This window comes from Molossus molossus, unplaced genomic scaffold (genome assembly GCF_014108415.1).
Source record: "Molossus molossus isolate mMolMol1 unplaced genomic scaffold, mMolMol1.p scaffold_m16_p_5, whole genome shotgun sequence".
In the NCBI taxonomy this organism is placed as follows: domain Eukaryota; kingdom Metazoa; phylum Chordata; class Mammalia; order Chiroptera; family Molossidae; genus Molossus; species Molossus molossus.
This window is the reverse complement of record NW_023425388.1, coordinates 65,115,013-65,136,721: the sequence shown is the minus strand read 5'-3', so window position 1 is coordinate 65,136,721 and position 21,709 is coordinate 65,115,013. Positions and strand designations below refer to the sequence as shown.

Below are 21,709 nucleotides of genomic sequence, written 5' to 3'. Positions count from 1 at the left end.
GCTAATTTTCAAAATATATAAAGAACTCATACAACTCAACAAAAGGAAGATAAACAATCCAATTAAAAATTGGGCAAAGGCCCAGCTAGTGTGGTTCAGTGGATTGAGCTTCAGTCCGATGGACTGAGAGGTTCAGGTTCAATTCCCACTCAGGGCACATGCCTGGGTTGCGAGCTCAATCCCCAGTGGAAGGTGTATAGCAGGAAGCTGATTGATGTTTCTCTCTCACATTGATGTTTCTCTCTCCCTCTCCCTCTCTCTCTATAAAATCAATTTAAAAAAGAAAAATGGGCAAAGGACCTGAATAGACACTTCTCCAAACAGGACATAGAGATGGCCAATAGATACATGAAAAAATGTTCAATGTCAATAATCATCAGAGAGATGCAAATTAAAATTACAATGAGGTATTACCTCACACCTGCCAGAATGGCCACCATCAATAAATTAACAAACAACAAGTGCTGGTGAGGATGTGAAGAAAAGGGAACCCTCGTACACTGCTGGTGGGATACAGGCTGGTGCAGCCACTATGGAAAACAGTATGGAGTTTCCTCAGAAAATTAAAAATGGAATATATACTAAGAAGCCTGAAACACCGATCAGAAAAAATATATGCACCTCTATGTTCATAGCACCGTTATTTACAATAGCTAAGATATGGAAACAGCCCAAATGCCCATCAGTAGATAAGTGGGTAAAAAAACTGTGGTATATTTACATAATGGAATACTACACAGCTGTAAAAAAGAAGGATCTCTTACCCTTTGAGATAGCGTGGCGGTACCTGGAGATTATTATGCTAAGTGAAATAAGCCAGTCAGAGAAAGAGAAGTACCACATGATCTCATTTATATGTGGAATCTAATGAACAAAATAAATTGACGAACAAAACAGGTTCAGAGGCATGGAACAGACCACAGATCTCAGAGGGGTGGGAAGTGGGAGGGACGGGAAGAGATTAACCAAAGAAATTATATGCATATAGGCATATCCCATGGACACAGACAATAGTATGGTGATGTCCAGGGGCTGGAGGGGGGAATGGAGGACATCTATAATACTGTCAACAATAAAATGAAAAAGACTGGCATGTGCCAATGTGTCATCACTTCAGAAGTCCTTAATGAAACAGAAGATCCATTTAATATGCTAGTGATTCCTCTAAGGAACATTAGTAGCATTTGTCTTTGTTGAAAAGTATATGTCATTGAAATTTTAAGTTAAAAATCCAGAAAATTTCAACCTACATGAGCTTTATGATAAGGGTTGTTGTCTTTGATTCCTGGTAAATATCTGCGCCTTCCCAAAATGGTCTGAACAAACCCATCTCTTTTGCAATTCTTCACTGTCTCTTTCATAAAATGATTAATCCCTACAAAGAAAAAAAGAAATAGGTACAACTACAATCTATTCTTAATTTCATTCAATAGTTTCAATATAGTGAAACACACCAAACAAAACCTCATTAATATCACATCATTTGCATATAAACTTTCATTCACTTTTTGTAGACTCAAAAAGTTAGAAATAAAAGGAACTTTAAAAATGACATAATCTAACTTTTTGTATTTTAACCAACAACAAAAAAATAAAAAAATAAACTCTGGTACAACAATCAAATAGGATGTAAAACCTCAGATGTTTTACACCAGGATTTTAAGAGGATTCCATGTTGCTTTTCACAGGTTTCTGTTCTTTGATCATCTTAATCCTCTTTTATTGTTTGATCTTATCATTGCCAGTCTTAAAACATTCTATCAGCCCTGGCCTGTTTGGTTCAGCAGTTAGAGTGTCAGCCCACAGACCAAAAAATGAAAGGTTCGATTCCGATCAAGGGTACGTACCGGTCCCCAGCTCTGGTCGGGGTCGTGCAGGAGGTGACCAAGTCAATATGTCGCTCTCACACTGATGTCTCTCTCTCTCTCTCTCTCTCTCTCTCTCTCTCTCTCTCTCTCTCTCTCCTTCCTTCCCTCCCACACTATCTGAAGATAAATGGAAAAAAATATCAAGTGAGGATTTTTAAAAAAATAAAAATAAAAATTCTATCAGCTCCTTGCTACCATCTAAACTGCAATCCAAATAGGACTTAACAAAAATTAATGCATGAGTCATAATATTGCATTGGAACATATACAACCCATTTCTTAAATTTCAAAAAGACTAGGTATAGTGTACTATTCAAACACATTCATGTTCCCTATACCAGCCTGCATCCTGTGCAATCTAGGTCCATCCTTATGTTTGATGGATATCCAGGATGAATTCTTTGCTCCAGGTGGGTCTACCTTTTCACTGCTCATTCCCATTTCTGAGCTAGAGAGATTCTTTATATACTTTAAAACACAAAAGTATAGAGACTGTGCTAATCTAATTGTATTCATATATACAGTCTCTGCTTTCTCATAGCTCTGCTTATCCCAAGTAATCAAGACTAATGTCTTCCAATTGAAACTCCTTGTTTAAGGATTTCTGTTGTGTGGCTGGCACAGGAAAGAATTTGAGGAGACTGTGGGTGATAGGAAGAAGGGAGAACCCTGCCTGCCAAGTAAAGCTGTTGGTGATATTTGACCACTAGCATGAAATCAATCAGGCTCTCATCTTTTTCTCTTTAAGAATTACTGGTATTGTTGAGTGAAGAGCAAACAAAAGGATACGATTTAAGAAAGCTGTACACATTCTCTTACCTGACTCTGCAGGATGCCTTCAAATATTAAGAGATTGCAAGAACTACTTTAAAAACCAATCAATTCTGAGATATAATTTACATACAATAAAAGGCACCTGTTTCAGGTGAACAGTTTGACGTAGTTTAACAAATGTATACACTCCCATAACAACCACTGCAAGATACAGAATATTTTATCACCTTTACAGTCAGATCCCCACTATTAGCCTCACTGACTCACTGATGTGCTTTATGATACTATACCATAGTTTTTGTTATTAATATTCATAAAAATTGAATTCTACTATATGTTCTGTGTCTGCCTTCTTTTTCTAAGTAGTGTTACATTGCAGAGATACCAAAATCTGTTTATCCATAATCCTGTTGATAGACATTTGGACTGTTCCCAATTAGAATGTTATGAATAAAACTACTATCAAGTCTTTATTTGGGCATATATTTTCATTTTTTAGGCAAATACCCAGGAGTAGAATTGCAGGATTAAATGCTTTAGTTTATGTTTAACTTTATACGAAAGAGCCATACTATTTTCCAAAGTGGTTGTACCATTTTAAAACTCTACCAGCAATATAAAAGAGATACAATGTTTTTAACTTTAGCCTTTTTGTTTCTTTTTGCAAAGGTATCTCTTTGTGGTTTTAATTTTCTTTTCTCTGATGACTAGCATTGATAACACTTGATATGGTCATTCATCTATCTTCTTTTGTGACGTGTCTTTTCAAATCTTTGACCTTAATTTTACTGGATTGTTTGCCTTCTTAGCATTGAGTTGTAAGAGTTCTTTATAGGCACCTGGACTTGAACCAGGGACCCCTTGATATGCAATCAAATGCTCTACCACTGATATTATGGATGCAAGTCCTTTGTTAGATAATAGGAGCTACAAATATTTTCTCTCGGGTCTGTGGCTTGCCTTTATTATCACCTCAGAAATCTTTGCCTCAATGTCACAAAGCTTTCTCCCCTGTTTCTTCTGGAGGATTTGTAGTTTTAGTCTTTACTTCTAAGTCTATGCTCCACATCAAGTTAATTTTTGAATATAGTGCGAGATAAAAGTTGAAGTTCACTTTTTAGTATTTAAATACTGGTATCTAGTTGTTTTAACACCAGCTGTTGACATGACCATTTTTCCTCCATTGAATTACCATGACAACTTAGTGGAAAATCACCTCGCCATATATGTATTGGTCTATTTCTGGACCCTTTATTGTGACCCATTGTTCTCTATGTCAGTCCTTATACTTACCTTAATTATTGTAGTTTTATTTAAGTTTTGAAACCATGGAGTGCAAGTACTCAACACCTCAACATTGTATTTTTCCCAAAAAATTATTCCAGTCCCTTTGAATTTCCATATAAATTTAGAGTCATCTTGCCTAATTCTACACAAGAGTCTAATGAAATATTTATTGGAATTTTACTGAATTTTTGATGACAGAGAATTGTCATTTTAACAATAGTGTGCCTTCTAATAATTTCATATTGTAAACCTCCCATTTATTTAAGTATTCTTCAGTTTCTCTCAGGATTGCCTTAGAGTTTTCAATAAAAATTTGAAATACTCTGTTAAATTTAGCCTAAGTATTTCATGTATTTTGATATTAATATATATGATTTTATTTTTACTTCATAAACTGTTTATTGCTAGTAGAAATATAATTTTATTTTTATAAACTGACCTTGTATGGTAGGAGCTTGCTAAATTTAGTTGTTTCAGTAGTTAGTTTTGTAAAATTCATCATTTTTTATGTACAAGATCATGTCATGTGTAAATAAAATTTTCTTTTTGGGAACTGGGGACAGAATTGATTACAAAGAAGCATCAACAAACTTTCTGGGGTGATGGTGCCATATCTCGGTTGTGGTATAGATTATATGACTGTGTGCATTTGTCAAAATTCATAGAACTATCCAACTAAAAAAGGGTGAATTTTATGCTATGTAAATTATACCTCAGTAAACTGCTAAAACAAAAGATAACTTAAAACAATATACTCAAATTGCTCTATAACAGCAATTGTTCTCTCACAGGTTCTGGTAGATTTACTCAATGGTTTACTGTCTCATATTAAAGCTATCTAAACCTAAAGCACAGGACAAGTCCAAAATTTTATGACATAGTCACAATGATATAGTAACATATACATCAACTACATTTTGCCATTCAATTTCAATGCCTATTTTTATGGAAAAAAGCACATCTTAGTATAGAATCATAATAAGTCCAGCCAGTGTAGCTCAGTGGATTTAGCATTACCCCATGGACTGAGAGGTCCTAGTTTGATTCCTGGCCATGGCACATGCTGGAGTTACAGGCTCGATTCCCCATGGGGGGCAGGCAGGAGGCAGCCAAATGATGTTTCTCCTTCACAATGATGTTTCTATCTCTTTCTCCCTTCCTCTCTCTCTAAAAAAATCAATAAAAACATATTTAAAAATAATTATAATAAGGTTAATGTTATTTAACATATCTGATGAAAACTTCTAATTGGTAGAAAATTTTGTAACACAAATTTTTAAAACTTAATGTAATATGGAAAAAAAGTTGAAAAAAATAGCATCTAGAGATAACACTCGAGGCTTCTTTACCGGTGTATCTAGATTTGAAGGAGTCAATGTAGCAAGCAGCATCATTTTCTTTAATGCCCATCTGCTCTCCCAAAGATTTAGCTCCCATTCCGTAAATGATTCCATAGCAAATCTGAAAGAAAGTCATCATAGTAAGTAAATTAAAGGTCATAACTACATAAAATTCAAATATAAAAAGTTCATTCTAATTGAAATCTGGGCTCTGGCCTGTGTTGCTCAGCGGACAGAGCATCGGCCTACACACTGAAGGGTCGGGGGTTTGATCCCCAGCCTGATTGGGGCACATGCACGTTTCTCTCTGTATGTCTCTCTCTCTACCCTTCCTCCCTTCCACTCTCTAAAATTCAATGGAAAAAGTATCCTTAGGTGAGGATTAACAAAACAAAACAAGAAGATTGAAATTTAGTGAGTCAAAGAAATGATTAGATATACTTTTGGTGGGTTAGAGCCATAAGGCTGATATCCGGTGAAAATCTTTACTGCCTTTTAGCAATACTTTTTTTTGGATGGGGAAAGAAAGGGAGGGTGGGATAGAATATAAATGAATATGAACACTGCATGTTTTGAGAAAGAATCCTAGTGATTTATTTATATTGACTTTAGAGAGAGAAAGGGAGAGAGGGGAGGATGGGGAGGGAGAGAAAGCAAAACATCAATGTGAGAGAAACATCAATAAATTGCATCCCGCATGCGCCCCAATGAGAGATAGAACCTGCAACCTGGGTATGTGCCCTGACCAGGAATCGATCCAGCCACCTTCTGATGTACAAGATTATGCTCCAACCAACTGAACTACACCTGCCAGGGCTAATCCCAGTGATTTATTTATTTATTTTTAACAATTTTATTAATTTATTTTTATTACAGATGTTTCTCCTTTTTTCCCCATTGACACCCTCCTCCCTATCTCCCCCGACCCCATTCCCAGCTTTGTTGTCCATGTCCATTGGTTATGCGTACATGCATATAAGGTCTGTGGTTTATCTCTTCCCACCCCCTCCCTACCTCCTCTTCGGAGGCTTGTCAGTCTGTACCCTACTTCCACATCTCTAGGTCTACCCTGTTCCTTAGACTGTTATGTTCATTGTATTCCACAAATAAGTGAGATCATGTGGTATTTGTCTTTCTCTGCTTGGCTTTAATCCCAGTGATTTAAAAGGGAAGGTTTATTTTTTAATTGGGTTCTTTGGTTGAGTTGTGTGAGTATTCTGTATATATTGAAAATTAACCCCTTATCCTGTTTGGAGAGGTGTCTATTTAGGTCCTCTGCCGATTTTTTAATTGGGTTCTTTGTCTTCCTTTTGTTGAGTTGCATGAGTACTCTATATATTTTGAAAATTAACCCCTTATCTGATATATCATTGGCAATTATGCTCCCCCATACAGTGGGTTGCCTTTCCATTTTGATGGTTGTTTCTTTTGCTGTGCAGAAGCTTTTGAGTTTGATGTAGTTCCATGTGTTCATTTTCTCCTTGGTTTCTGTTGCCTTAGGTAATGTATCAGTGAAAATTCTGCTCCGTATGATGTCTGAAATTTTGTTGCCTACATTTTCTTCTAGAATTTTTATGGATTCACGGGTCACATTTAAGTCTTTTATCCATTTTGAGTTTATTTTTGTGTATGGTATAAGTTGATGGTCTAGCTTCATTTTTTTTTTTTTAAATGTAGCTGTCCAATTTTCCCAACACCATTTATTAAAGAGGCTGTCTTTACTCCACTGTATGCTCTTGCCACCTTTGTCATATATTAATTGAGCATATTGCCTGGGTCCATTCTGGGTTCTCTGTTCTGTTCCACTGGTCTATATGCCTGTTCTTGTGCCAGTACCAGGCTGTTTTGATTACAGTCACTTTGTAGTATAAGCTGAAATCTGGTAATGTGATTCCTCCTACTTTGTTCTTTTTCAAGATTGCTGTGCCTATTCGAGGTCTTTTTTGGTTCATATGAACTTTTAAGTATTTGTTCTAGTTCTGTAAAGTATGTCGTTGGTATTTTGATGGGGATTTGTATTGAATCTATAGATTGCTTTGGGTAGTATGGACATTTTAATGATGTTAATTCTTCCAATCCATGAACAAGGTATGTGCTTCCACTTTTTGATATCTTCCTCTATTTCTTTTTTCAATAACCTGTAGTTTTCTACGAATAGGTCTTTTATTTCTTTGGTTAAGTTTATTCCTACGTATCTTAATTTTTGTGCTGCGATGGTAAATGGGATTGTTTCTGTCTTCTAATTCACGGATCTGGTCCTCAGCTTCCTCTACTCTGCTAACCGGTTAGTCCTTCCAATGTGTTCTTAATTTCTGCTATGTCATTCTTCATTTCCACTTGGTTGGTTTTCAATGTTTCTATATCTTTACTCATGGTGCTGATGTCATTACCCATGCTGTTGAGCTTCCTCAAGATCATGGCTCTGAACTCTCCCTCTGATAATTTGCTTAGCAGCATTTCATTGATCTCATCTTCAATAGAGTTCTCTTGTTCTTTCATTTCGGATGTTTCTTTGTTTCACCATTTTGGCTATCTCAGTGGGTTTTGGGGCCTGCCAAATTTTTCCTGTAGGTGTTGGTATTCTGCTGTTTGTGTCTCTCTCTAGTGGGTTTGAATGAGCCTGGGTGGGCCCATGTTAAACACCACTGTAAAGTCTTATTTTCCTGGGTAGATTTGCAAGCCCAGGAAAAGTTCAGTTATCCTCTAGCTTTTTCCTGATGGCTAGTAGTCTCAGTTACTCAGTGCCTTGGAATGTAGCCCTAGTGTTCTGCATAAGAGGATTTCCAATGTGTGGGATAGATGCTGGTTATTAATGAGCCTCAATTTGCATTTCTTTGCCTCACCTGGGAAAGGCTGAATATTTAAGAGGGGGACTGCTGCTTTTACCCACAGCTCTGGGAAGGAGCACACTGGTCACCATCCTTTGTGGCCACAACTCAGCAAAAACTCTGAGTGCCCTCCAAATTGCAGGTGTCCCCACAGAGTTCTAACCCAGTCTGCCCTCCCTCTGCCATAGCCCCCAGGTGAGTGGCTCTGGCTATTTTAGTGCTCTGTCCAGGCTCTCTGCGCTGTGGAGAGGGCTTGGTGTTTATTCCCCAAGGGCGCTACTCACAGCTAAGACTGCTGCTGTCCATGGGCTCCCAGCCCGCCACCCTCTCGTGCCTCCGTAGATCCTACCAACGTCCCTGGTTATATGGTCCTGTCCTGCTGCTTTTCTGTTGCATTTTTCCAAGGATTTGTCTTTATTTTAGTTGTAATTCCCGTTTGGTCCTGGGAGATCCTCTGTGTAGCTTCTGTTCACTCCGTCTCCATTTTCACATCCTCTATGCCTATCTTGTGCACAGCTGGGTCGTACAGGCCTCTCTGGTGCCCCTGCACCCTGCAGGTCCCGTGGGTAACAAGATCGCACAGTGTCTGCTGGGTTGCACAGGCCTCTCTGGTGTTTCAGCACCCCACAGGTCCCGGGGGGTAACTAGATCGCACACTGGGTCGCACAGGCCTCTCTGGTGCTGCAGCATCCTGCAGGTCCCACATGTAACTGTATTGCACAGTCCCTGCTGGGTCGCACAGGCCTCTCTGGTGCCCCCGTCCCCTGCAGTTCCTGCAGGCAGGTAGCTGGATCGCACCATTCTCTCTCTGGCTCAGGCTTCCCACTGCTCTTGTGGGCTACTGGACTGCACAGGCCTTTGTGGAGCCCCAGGTCCCACCGCTGGAGGCTGGGGAGTGCTGCTGCCCTGTGGGGCTCAAACTACTGCTCAGCTTTTGCTGTCATTTTGGGGGATGGGTCTCAGCTGCTGGTCTGTGCTTCTGTTGCCTGGGGATAGATGTCTACTCCCCAGCCTCTGTTGCTGGGGGTATATCTTGACTCTGATTGGGTTGCAACTATGGGGGATGTTGAGGGCTCCTGGCTGTCTGTGGCTTCTGCAACCAGCACCTTGGGAGCTCCACTACTGTGCACTGGTCCGTGTTGACACAGACTGTCCACTGGTCTGATGGTGCCAGGTGTGCTGGTGGGCTCAGGTTGTGGGCCCTAGCCATTCCCACTGCCTCCTCCTAGGGAAGACCGGGATCTTCCAAAATGGTGGGACCTCCCCGAGGTGCAAGGAGAAGTGCCCTGAAGGGCCTCTTACCGCGGTAGCTGGCTACTCCAGGCCACGGCACAGGAACTTTCTGCTCCGTGGCTCTGCACTGCTCGGGTTTGGTTGTCCACCTTCACGTCCACTCACACTTTCTCACACACTCGCTCACTCTCTCACACACTCACCCTCCCTCTGGTCCTGCCAGCTGCCATCTCCTGTGGATTTTTTCCATGTATCTTTAGATAGAGTGGGAGGTGGGAAGGGATTGGGGGTGGGAGGAGACATCGATGTGAAGGAGACACATGGTTGTCTCCTGCAGAATCCTGACAAGGGCTGGGGACTTAACCACAACTAGAGGCATGTGCCCTTGATCAGAATCAAACCCGTGACTCTTTAGTGTGCGGGCCAATGCTCTAACCACTGAGCAACTGAGCAGGGTGAAAGAGATTTTTTTTAAATACACACACACAGAAACAACTACCACCACCACAATATCTACCACTAATGCAAATAGCTATTCTGATGCTGAATTGCCTCAGAATAAGTCTGATTCTTTCTACTGACTCTGTGAAGGAAAAGTATAATGAATACCATGAGACAGGCTCAGATAAATGTGGTTTGAAAGATCCAAAGAAGAAATCAGTCCTCAACTGCAAATGTTTTTTAATTATTAACGTTCATATTAATGTAAAGCATGTTTGCTAAGATTACCTGCTTTGCTTGCTGCCTCAGATCATCCCCAACAGACTCTGGCTCAATCATCTTCCATTCAGCTGCAATACTCCTGAAAACATCAGCGCCAGTGTTTAATACTTGAATGAGACGATTATCGTGAGCTAACTGAGCCAAGACCCTCAGTTCAAGTTGAGAGTAATCAGCAGCTAATATTACACCACCTGAAGTAGAAAAATCTTTTAGAAAAGCTGGTACAAAGGCAAACCCAAGTTCTACATAATTGAGAGGGATGACAGAAATTTAGTTCTATCATGGAACTATGAGATCATGTATCCAAAGGTTAAAACCTTGCTCTTAATATGATGCACTTCAGTTCTGTAAATTACATCACTTTTTTCGTTTAGCTTCCAATTATACATAGTGTGTCAAGCCGCCCTGACCTCTGCTCCTTAACCACTGCAGCAGTGCTTCCCTCAGAGTTCCCACAGCACCTGACACAATCTAACACGGTTCTTTCTGCCTCACCAGCATAGCACTGACCTTTATAGATGGCGATTTAATTTTCCTTTGCATTCTGCAAAAAACTTTGCACAGTTTCTGGCACATAGTAGACTCTTAAGTGATTGTTGAATGAATGAATGAATGAATGAACGAACTGTTTCCAATATGTGCACATTTTAAGTAAGCTAGAGAGAAATGTGTGTTCTACTTTGATTAAAAAGACATTCAATTAAAAAAAAATCAAGTGGTTGATATGTGAAGAAAAGTTTTTAAGAGAATTCAGATAATTTATCTATGGATTAGAATTGAGTGGATTAGATATGCATGGCAAAACCATAATAAAAAATAATAATCAGGTTCAAAGAAAAAGTAGGAAAAATATTTGACTGATATTACAAAGAACTCACTGCCATATTATAAAAAAGTTGCTACAAATCAAGACAAACCATAAACAAGCAGTTCATGAAAATAATAATAAAAGAAACGTTAGCCCTGGCCGGTTTTGCTCAGTGGTTAGAGCATGGGCCTGTGGACCAACGAGGGGGGAGTTCGATTCCAGCCAAGGGCATGTACCTTGGTTGCAATTCATCCCCAGCCCTGGTTGGGGTCCTGTGAAAGGTAGCCACTCGATGTGTCCCTTTCATGTTGATTTTTTTTCTCTCTCTCTCCCTCTCTCTCCCTCCTACTCTATCTGAACAAAAATGGGAAAATGTCCTCAGTTGAGGATAAAAAATAAAAATAAAAAATAAAAAACTTTAACATATTAGAGAATGCTCAACACTTCATTCACAATAACAAAAAAATAGTCCCACAGTAATGAAAAGCTCAAACACCATCAACACCCTACCTGAGAAAGGCACAAAGGCATGCCGCATGCTGACCGAAAACGGCATTCCTCTGTCTGACGTTCTCTCTTCCATCTGTGTCTGGTGCCCAGGGTTCAGACCACAACCCTTCTTATTTCCTCCTCTGTTATGCAAACAACATCATCAGCTGGACATGAAGCAGTCTCAAATTTAAGAAAAAGGCCTGCTTTTTCAATAAAGTTAATATTTCCATCTAAGAAACTTAAAAACCTTACTTGAAACTCACTCTAAAGCTTAACAAAGATTGTAGACATTTTTTCAGCAAACAGTCAATTAAATAGGAAGTAAAATATTTCTGTGAAAGCCTTTCCCACAAACTGCTTCTGAGATAATTCACTGACATTTAGCTCAATTCAACAAATCTAATATAAATTATCTGTGCTTTTCCTTTACTTTGTGCATATATGAGAAAGGCAGGACAGGATCTTACTGATTTTGCTGAACTCCTCCCTTTAGTATTTGACTCAAATAAGCATATGCTGGTTGGTTTAACTAGTGACCCGAGTTTTCAGCCTTTCACCATCAACTAGCTTCTTTGTAGATAGACTCAGGGTTTGATATGAATAGTGCCTAGATTAGAAATGTGTATCCTTAAAATAGAAAATTAAACTATTTTCCTAATTTTTCCCAATAGGCTATTTTCGAGCCATTCCTGCTCACAAAAGTATATGAACACAAATACAAAGAAATAATGTCTACCTGACCGTGGGAAGTCGGCCTTTGCATAGAGCTTGGGAAGGTGGGCTTTCTCCTACTAGTGTTGGCATTTGGATCTCAAAATCTCTTGGCACACTCTGAATATTTGGTTCTGTAAAGGTTATTCGTCCTAAAATCAAATAGAATGAAGACATAAAATTATGTGAAATCTAATATTTATCTTAATAGTAATTGTATTTCTGAATTATCTTAAAAATGTATGCTCTATTATTGCTAAAATGAAATAAATTTATATTTAAATATTTTTCATTACGTTGTGTCTAACAATGATAAAATAAGTACAAGACCAATCCCAATGTTAGTGAATATATGAATCAGCTAAATTATAATTTTTACATTAACCTAGCTCTCTAGAAAACAAGTCCATGATAAGAAGCAATTTGATAAGCTGAACTATTCCTGTGCTAAAATGAGTAGCAGGTCTTAGCACTATAAAATGTTAGCAGTTGTATTAATGAGCAAAGACCAATCAAATGGGTTCTAGGTGAAATGACTGTTGAAGCCAGGATGCACAAAATACAGAGAAGAGGATCTGGAGCAGAAGAGCAACCTGAGCACTGCAGAGGGGCAACCGGGCCAGAGGAGTTAGCTAATGCGGGAGATAAAATAGCACTGAGAGGTGGAAAAATCGCTTTCTAGACATCACCTGGCCAATTTTCATCATCATCAAGAGAATCAATGGTAACACAGATATAGTTGGAGACTAGAATCAGGTGGTTAATGAATTTTCTAGGAAACAGAAAGCTATTTGTTTAAACGTTTATAGCCTTTATTTCCCCCTAAATCTTTTACATTTTATTTGTTTGCTTATTGGTTAAATTTTTCTAGAACACATAAACATTGTTCAAAAAAAGTCTGGGTAATTGATTTTGTTTTTTGCAGTTTTCATAACACATATATAATGACATATTTTATGATACACCTTTGTAATAGGCTTTCTACTAGCTACTGTATATAATTTCATCTTCTTTTAATGAATCAAGACATTTTAAGTACCTAAAATATTGTTTTTCTGAATAAACCTGAACACCCTTGTTATTTAGCTTTTAGCAAAAACTGGTGCTCAATTAATGGTAGATATTAATATAATTATCATCAAATGGCCTGTTTAATGTTACAAAGCTAACAAATAGCAGAGGAAGGAATCCAAGTCTTTTTCTGCCACAGTACACTGTCCTCTTTTCTACAATAATACTTACTAGTCAGATCTCTTATTTGAATTAATGAGATAATACTGGCAGACAAACAAGATGGCAAAAATAAATGACAAAACATGAGTGTGGCATCATAGAGATGAATTCTAATAATAAAATGGCTTTGCTATACTTAGAGAAGCTTCTCTTTCTAAAATATTCTTTAAATGTAGATATAGTATGATAAAAACCAATCAGGAAAAAAAAGGATTACTTTCTGCTTTATAAGCAACAAATAATTTTGCAACAGCTTTGAAAATCTAGATTGATTTTTTTCACCAGTATTTATTTTACATAAGTTTATATCATTAAAACAAATACCAACAGGGAAAGAAATAGCTAGGAAAAACTAAGAGGTTAGCTATATAGAGAAGGAAAAAAGAAGTTGTTGAGAACAAAGAATAAGCAAGCAGAGAAAAAAGTAGCTCCTCATGTTGCCTCCATCCTTAAGAACAGCAACAGCTGATAAGGAGCCACACACTGAGTGCCATGAACTGTTCTACACTTGGCATGTATTAACCTAGTAATTCCTCAGGATGATCCGGTGAGGGAGGACTATTATTACCCTGTTTCATCATGAGGAAACAGTCACTGAGAGGTTAAGTACTTTGTCTAAAGATTCACAGCACCAGGATTCAAACCTTATTAAAATCTTGTATCAAGAGTACCCCAAGGAAGATTTTCCTGTCCATTTGGAGGATTAAGTCTGCTTAGCTGCAGTTTCCTGGAGTGTGTGAATGAGCCTGTTTACCAGAGAACTAGATCCCTGCTACCTGCTTCAGCTTCCCAGATAGATGAGAACAAGTATATACAAGTTCTGATTAACAAAATGGAGATAAGAGATTCATCAGCTGCAGAGTTCAGAAAACACATTATAAGGTTGCTCAAGGAACTTGGTGAGACATTCAAGGGACTTAGTGAGACCTTCAAGGAACTTAAAGAGACCTCCAAGGAACTTAGTAAGAACATCAACAACATAAAAAAGGACCAGTCAGAAACAAAGGATGCACTAACTGAAATAAAGAATAATTTACAGAAAATCAATAGTAGAATAGGTGAAGCCAAGAAGCAAACCATCAATTTGGAATATAAGAAAGCAAAAAACACCCAATCAGAACAGCAAAAAAAAAAAAAAGAAGAATCCAAAAAAATAACGATAGTGTAAGGAGCCTCTGGTACCACTTCAAGCATGCCAACAATTGCATCATAGGGGTGCCAGAAAGAGAAGAGAGAGAACAAGAAATTGAAAACCTATTTGAAACAATAATGACAGAAAATGTCCCTAACTTGGTGAAGGAAACAGACATACAAGTCCAAGAAGCACAGAGAGTCCCAAACAAGATGAACCCAAAGAGGTCCACACCAAGACACATCATCATCAAAATGCCAAAGGTTAAAGACAAAGAGAAAATCTTAAAAGCAGCAAGAGAAAAGCAGTTTGTTAGCTACAAAGGAGCCCCTATAAGACTGTCAGCCAATTTCTCAAAAGAAACTTTGCAGGCCAGAAAGGAGTGGCAAGAGATATTCAAGGTGATGAAAAGCAAGAACCTATAACCAAGATTATTCTATCCTGCAAAGCTATCATTTAGAATCAATGGACATATCAAGAGTTTCCCAGACAAAAAAAAAAGCTAAAGGAGTTCATCACCACCAAACCAGTATTATATGAAATGTTGAAGGGTCTTCTTGAAGGAGAACAAAAATATGAACAATAAAATGGCAATTAATACATATCTATCAACAACTGAATCTACAAACAAAATGAACAAGCAGAACAGAAACAGACTCATATATACGGAGAACTTTTTGTTGCTTGCCAGATGGGTGGGGGTTGGGGGGGTGGATGAAAAAGATGAAGGAATTAAGAAGTACAAATTGGTTGTTAGACTAATGAACCTCAAAGGGAAGGGGGGAGAGAGGGCAGCATGAGATAAACCAAAGAACTTCTATACGTATATGCAAAACCAATGGACATTGACAATAGTGTGGGGAAGGCAGAAGTGGGGCGGGATTGGAGAGGAGGGGGGTCAATGGGATAAAAGGGGGACATCTGAAATACATTCAAAAATAAAGATAAGTTAAAACAAAATAATAAAATCTAATATCAAAATCTGCATTCTATACCATCAATCTAAACCGCCTACCCTATGAAGGAGTCAATGCTGCCCTTACTTCAACTGCACACAGCATTTGGCAAATATTTCCAGTTCTGCACTGCCTAGAGAAAGAACACTTTTTTCCTCACCATATTATACTCACATCTATGCCGAGAGGGCCATGAGAACCCAGAAGACTCTACAGCTCGCTTTTCTAATTGAGTAAAATAAGGTGCTCACTCATTATACAAAAGCCCCACACACCTACTTAGATTCAACTTGGAGAGAATCTTAAGATGTTCAGGAGAGGGCTAGGACTGAAATTAGATAAGATCACTGACTCAAATATTTAATCCTGGATATACTCTCATCCAAAGCAGTCTCAGACATCCTAGTTACTCTACAGTATCTGAAAGCAGAAACTGTATCTTACTCTTACCTCTGTATCAAGGTGGTATCCATCTATATAAGTTTATGAAATTTCATTGAACCTGATGATCAATATTTGAACTCCTTGGTGATCATAAGAAAATATATATGAAAATTTTTTCTTTCAAAATTGGATATTATTCACATTTAAAATTCCTCATTACCTGTAGCAGTGTGTGACTGTGATATAGGGTAGATTCTTTCCATTCCAAGAAAAGGATTCAGACGCCTTTCCCGCTGCAGGGGAAAGACCACTTTGGTAATAGCATTAGTGATTCTTCTCCATTCTAATATCAAGCCTGGTAAAGGATGTAATGCCTTTAATTTATTTAAAACATCCTGCCAAAGAAACATAATAAGGTAAGATCTGACTCTTATCCAAATTCCATAGAATTCCATAGCAAACTAGAATCTCTTTTAGGTAAACAATATAGTCTCAAAATTAAATTTGCTAACTTCTGTATCTATAACTCAAAATTACTGTTTGGGTTTTATAGAAATCACCATATTGCTAAAACTATCATAACTGTACATTATTAAAAACAAACATGTTAATGCTGAGCAACACCAATTTAGATCTACCTTCAAAAAAAATTAGTAAGATGTCAACTTAGCAAACTGCCTCCCCACACTCTACCCAAGAGTTTGTCATCTTTTATTATTATTGATTTGAAAGAGAGCAAAACGAACATTTGTTATTTCATTTATTTACGCATTCATTGATTGATTGTTGTATGTGCCCTGACCAGGGATCAAAGCTGTAACCTTGGTGCATCAGGACAATGCTCCAATCAACTGAGCTACCTGGCCAGGGCTTCATCTCTTTCTATCTCCATATTTTCCTCCTCCATTTCTCACATAATTGAAATTTTCCATTTTTTTTCCTTTTTGTCTTAATACTTTCATTGTTTCCGTGTCAAGAAAATTAGAAGACATTTATCTTTAACACTGAATTTTCCACACTACATACTTTTCATGAACCATTAAGAAACAGAAAGTTGTGACGTAAAAAGGCCAGTAAGATCAAATAAACAGTTTTGCTACAGAATGAAGCTGTGGAAACTTCTTCAGGTCAGTCAAGTCATAGTAAATGATATTAAGGTCAAAATTCTACAGGATGGACTATTCTCTCCATGGCTGCTGTGGTTGTACTTTCTACCCTTATTTTATTCAGTAAAATTGTAAAATAAGTCCTTTCTCTCTTCTTTCCCATGCTTACAGTTTCCATGAATTGTGACTAGCAATTTTACTTTGAAATCAGATTAGATTCTTTTTTTTTTTAATAATCGGATCTATTGGGGTGACATTGGTTAATAGGATTCTTAAAAGAAACTTGTGTAAAACTTATTATTTTGCCCTGGAATTTTTTAAATGTTTTATTTGTATTGAATTAGGTTCTTTTTAAAAAAAAAAAAAAATTCTTCCATACCTTTGTTCATGTTCCTATAACTATACACATTATATTATACTGGAAGTCTAAGAGTAGTTGATGACAATAATTAAGTAATGTCTACAAGTCTGAGTTTATAAACCTTTACTCTGTTTTAATAATAGGAAGGACAGAACTGCTAACTCAGATTGTGGTCCAGATTTTCCATACTGAAATATCTCCACATTTATTGTTGGCAGCCAAACCACAAACCAATTTCTTTGTGGGTTTGAGGATATTTATTAAAGCTGGTAACAGTGAAACAAGGAAGGGCTAGGGAAATGAGCCTAGGCTGGTCTGCTTTGGTACACTAAGAAGTCAGAGAAAAGGGGGCTTTGGGGAACAGGTTCAGGGGATTTGCCTGGGACAAACTGCTGCTGCCCATTGCTGCCCTGGTTGCAAGCCTCGTGGGGTCCCTTAGAGTTTAGGAGATGCATGACTGTGGGGGATGAAGCAGGGGTCGGGGAAGATGGTGTAGGCATGTTCCTGGGAAGGAGAGAGTGCCAAACCAATTTGTTTTTATTTGGATAAGTTCATATGGTGAGCTATATTGGATCTTGATTTCATCAACATTCTTTGAAGATACCAAATGCTGAAAGCAGTTCAGTTCTGCCGTGACTGCCCCAAAGAGCACCTTGCTAGTGCTGAACCGTTTTCCCAGCCTTAGCTTGTGTCCATTGTCATTCGCTCTTCTGGTAGAACCCAAAGTTTTCTTGATGCCTTGGTTTTTTATCTCTCCATTTGGTGGCAACTTCAATTCCAAAAATAAAACCTATAAGAAATTAACGCTTCTTTAGTCAAGAATCAAATCTCAAGTATTGTTGTTCAGAAAACATTTTAAAAAGTTATTTGAGAAACCAACCTATACAGTTCAACATGGGTTGGAAGGATGTTTTTTGGAGAATTTTGAATTACTGCATTTAATAAAAAATGGCAATAAAATGTATGTGTCAATAGGCTGTCCACACTAACTTAGGCACTGACAGATTAACACTAATACCAGGCTTTTAAACAGTCAAGAACACAGGAATGTATACTCTGTGCTGAACAACTGACAAATAAGCTATTGACACTGAGACTTGAGGTTACTCTGAGGATTGTGAACTCTCCTAAATACCACTTGATGAGGTAAACAATGTGGCTGCTCAATCATTTAAGCCCCGCAGAGAATCAACATGGGAGCCTTCGTGGCTATTTTGATCACAAAAATCAGACAACACTAAGTAGAAAAGGGTCCAAAAAGCCACTTAATTCCACCACCATAAGGCTGAACACTGAGAGTGCTTGGGCACAAAAAGTCAGGAGAAGGTGGCCAACCCAAGGTAGCAATAATAAACACTAGAGAGTGGCTGAAAGCACCCACTGAAATAACAAGGCCTACACAGGGCAGGGATCCAGGCTCTGGGGCAGAAGGAGAATCCCATATATAAATTACTTCTCCAGGTCTCCATTAACACATCTGTGAATTGAGAGGGTTGAACTGAGCACCTACTATATGCCAGCCATTATATTAGGTGCTTTAACATGTGTTATCATATGTACTCTTTTTTCTTTATCCTCACCTGAGGACATTTTTCCATATTTTGTTCAGATAGAGTGGGAGGGAGAGAGAGAGAGAAACATCAACGCGAAAGGGACACATCGAATGGTTGCCACCTGCACGACCCAACCAGGGCCAGGACAAACTGCAACCGAGGTACATGCCCCAAGCAGGAACCGAACCCGGGTCTCTCTGGACCACAGGCCAACGCTCCAGCCACTGAGCCAAACCGACCAGGGTCATATGTACTCTTTATAACAATTTTGTGACAAATCTGAAAAAAACAGTGGGAAAACCTTGTTCAACATTACATGGCAAGAAAGTAGAATTAAGAATTAGAACCCAGAGTCTTATAACTCTAAAGTCCTTTTTTATTTTCACTAACCATACTTCCTTCTAGACCATAGTTCAGCAAACTTTTCCCACAAAGGGCCACATAATTGATAATTTCAGCTTTGCAGGGTTTACTGTCTATCACACCTTCTCAACTGTGCGATTATAGAACGAAAGCAGCCATAGACAACAGGTAAATGAATAGGTGTAGCTGTGTTCTGATAAAATGTTATATATAAAAACAGGTGGCCGGCCAGATCTGGCCCACAAGCTGTAGTTTGCTGATCCCTGCTCTAGACCAGTGCCATCCAAAAGAATTTTTTGCAATAATGGAAATGTTCTGCATTTGCACTGTTCAGAATGGTAGCCACTAGCCACAATGTGGCCATTGAACATTTGAAATGTGGTTAGCACATATAAGGAGATAAATTGATATTTATTATTTAACTTTAATTAATTTGAATTTAAATAGTCACAAGTGGCCAGTGGCTCCTGTGTTAGTGTAGGTCCAGATGAATAATAATATCCTGCCTAGTTCAAAGATTCAACTTAAAATCAGCAAGGATTAAATAGTCAATGTGTAAAACTATTAGATTACCTTAAATATAACTTCTGTTTTAACATGAAGATCTAAGGACAAGCCAATAATACCTAAGGCCTTTTATTCTAGCCTAGAGTTTGCTCTAGGCCTATGGTCCTAATACTTTAGTACCCATCTGAGTTACAAGGGCACAGATCCTCCACCTTTGCTCTAAGCCGTTGTGCTGAAATTCAAAAATGCTATATTTTTATGAGTTCCTTATGTAATTTTATGTGCTTTCCGGTAGGTACTAGCTAAAACATGCAAAAAAGCACCACTGAATTCAATACAAATATACCACATGATTAGAAGAAACAAAGTTCCTGATTTTTTTAAAAACATAATTCTGTGGCTTAAAAATGGACATTTTTATGGGTATATATATTTATGGAGCACTTACTATCAGATGGGCACTATTCTAAGTGTTTTTCATTTAACATATACTCCTCAGAACAATTCTATGAAGTATTTCTATCATAACCCATTTTACTGATGAAGAAACTGAGATATAAAGAGTTAATGTATTGGTCCAAAGTCATGGTAATAAAGGAAGTAGGATTCAAACCCAAAAAATCTATCTCTGGAGTTGATGATCTTCACCAATATGCTATGTTATTGAATCACATCTAGAAGACACTGTAACTTCAATGCTATCAAGTGTAAGCACCCAACCTACATTTGTAGGAGAGAACAGAATACCAGCCTTTCAAAATAAAAAAGAATAAACCACATCAAACCTTACGTAAGGTGATAAAAATATTAATTAGGTTTAAAAAACAATCACAAGATATTTTTCATTAACAACTGAAAAAATATTGAATTTTATACTCTAAAAAAGGATTTAGAGGTGAGGAAGGGGTGAGAGCCCATGAAATGACTAACTACACTGTTATGCAACTTTTTTGCTCAACAAATATTTACTAAGTGCCTCCTTCGTTCCAGACAGAGTTCCTTTTCATGGAGCATATGGTCTAGGAGCCATCTTTATTACCTTTCTATTCCATAAATATAACATATAACATAAATTATATGCTAGAATACTCTATCTCCTAAGTATTCTGGTTAACTGAATTGATTTGGTTTTTGGTTTTTTTTACTGATCTTATAAGTTAAAGTAAATGCATTTAGGAAATACACACACATAAACCATTTTTAACTCTAAAAATTACTTTTATAAATTCCCTATTCCCATGATACAACCTCAGCAATATCATCTGAACTGGTGAAGGAAAAACTGTGGCCAGCTAGTTGGTATGCTTGAGTCTCAATTGCATCCAGCTTGGCTTGCATTATGTGTTTCTGACTTTCACATTCTGCAATACTAAAACCGATTCCATTTAGTTCTAGCAAGGCCAAGCAGTACTGGCTGGGCATTTCAACTTTACATAAAACATCTGGAAGAGAAAAAGAAAACAAAATAATTAATTTACCAGAAAAGTCACTAGATCGGCATCATTATCTAATCACACACATACACTTTTTCTAGCAAAATCCAGAGATGATACGTAAGCTATCCTTCACGATCCAGTCTCCTGAGCAGCATTCTCAAACCAACCATGAAAGGCATAAAAGCACTTTCCACTTTTCCACGTAAGCACTATAATGTTATCTTTGGCTATCTGGAGAACAGAAGAATTAGCAATCTTGTGAATAGTCTGGATTACAAGAGACTACTTTTTTCCCAAAATAATATTTCTGCTTCTACTCTTAGCAAGAGCAAAACAGCCAATCTTATTTGCTAAGCTGACTACAAAGTGTTAATTCTCTGAAAATGTTTCCAATATTCCTGGTCCCATGGTATGCATGCTTGTATAAAGAACTAAATATGAAAGTTTTACATTTTCCGATGCACTTTCCAAAGAGTAAAGAAAGTTCCTGAAATAAGAATCAGACTATTTTTCTATCTGCTAATATTTCTCAACAGAGTTGTCACTCTAAGTCAATTTTCCCAGTATGTTCATAGGACTTTTAGTGTCAAAGATACTCTATAAACAATAAAATA

General features: G+C 37.7%; 1 protein-coding gene across 1 annotated transcript in view; it reads right to left on the bottom strand.

The window, feature by feature from the left end:
* The window catches only part of POLQ (DNA polymerase theta), a 101,701-nt gene that overhangs the window by 10,263 nt on the left and 69,729 nt on the right, over window positions 1–21,709 (bottom strand). Inside the window, exons 20-27 of the mRNA XM_036242509.1 lie at window positions 20,908–21,101; window positions 17,889–18,026; window positions 15,990–16,164; window positions 12,090–12,216; window positions 11,372–11,493; window positions 10,060–10,244; window positions 5,279–5,390; window positions 1,251–1,375 (exon numbers count right to left, since the gene is read on the bottom strand). Coding sequence (XP_036098402.1) covers window positions 1,251–1,375; window positions 5,279–5,390; window positions 10,060–10,244; window positions 11,372–11,493; window positions 12,090–12,216; window positions 15,990–16,164; window positions 17,889–18,026; window positions 20,908–21,101 — 1,178 coding nt within the window. The remainder of the gene's footprint in view (window positions 1–1,250; window positions 1,376–5,278; window positions 5,391–10,059; window positions 10,245–11,371; window positions 11,494–12,089; window positions 12,217–15,989; window positions 16,165–17,888; window positions 18,027–20,907; window positions 21,102–21,709) is intronic.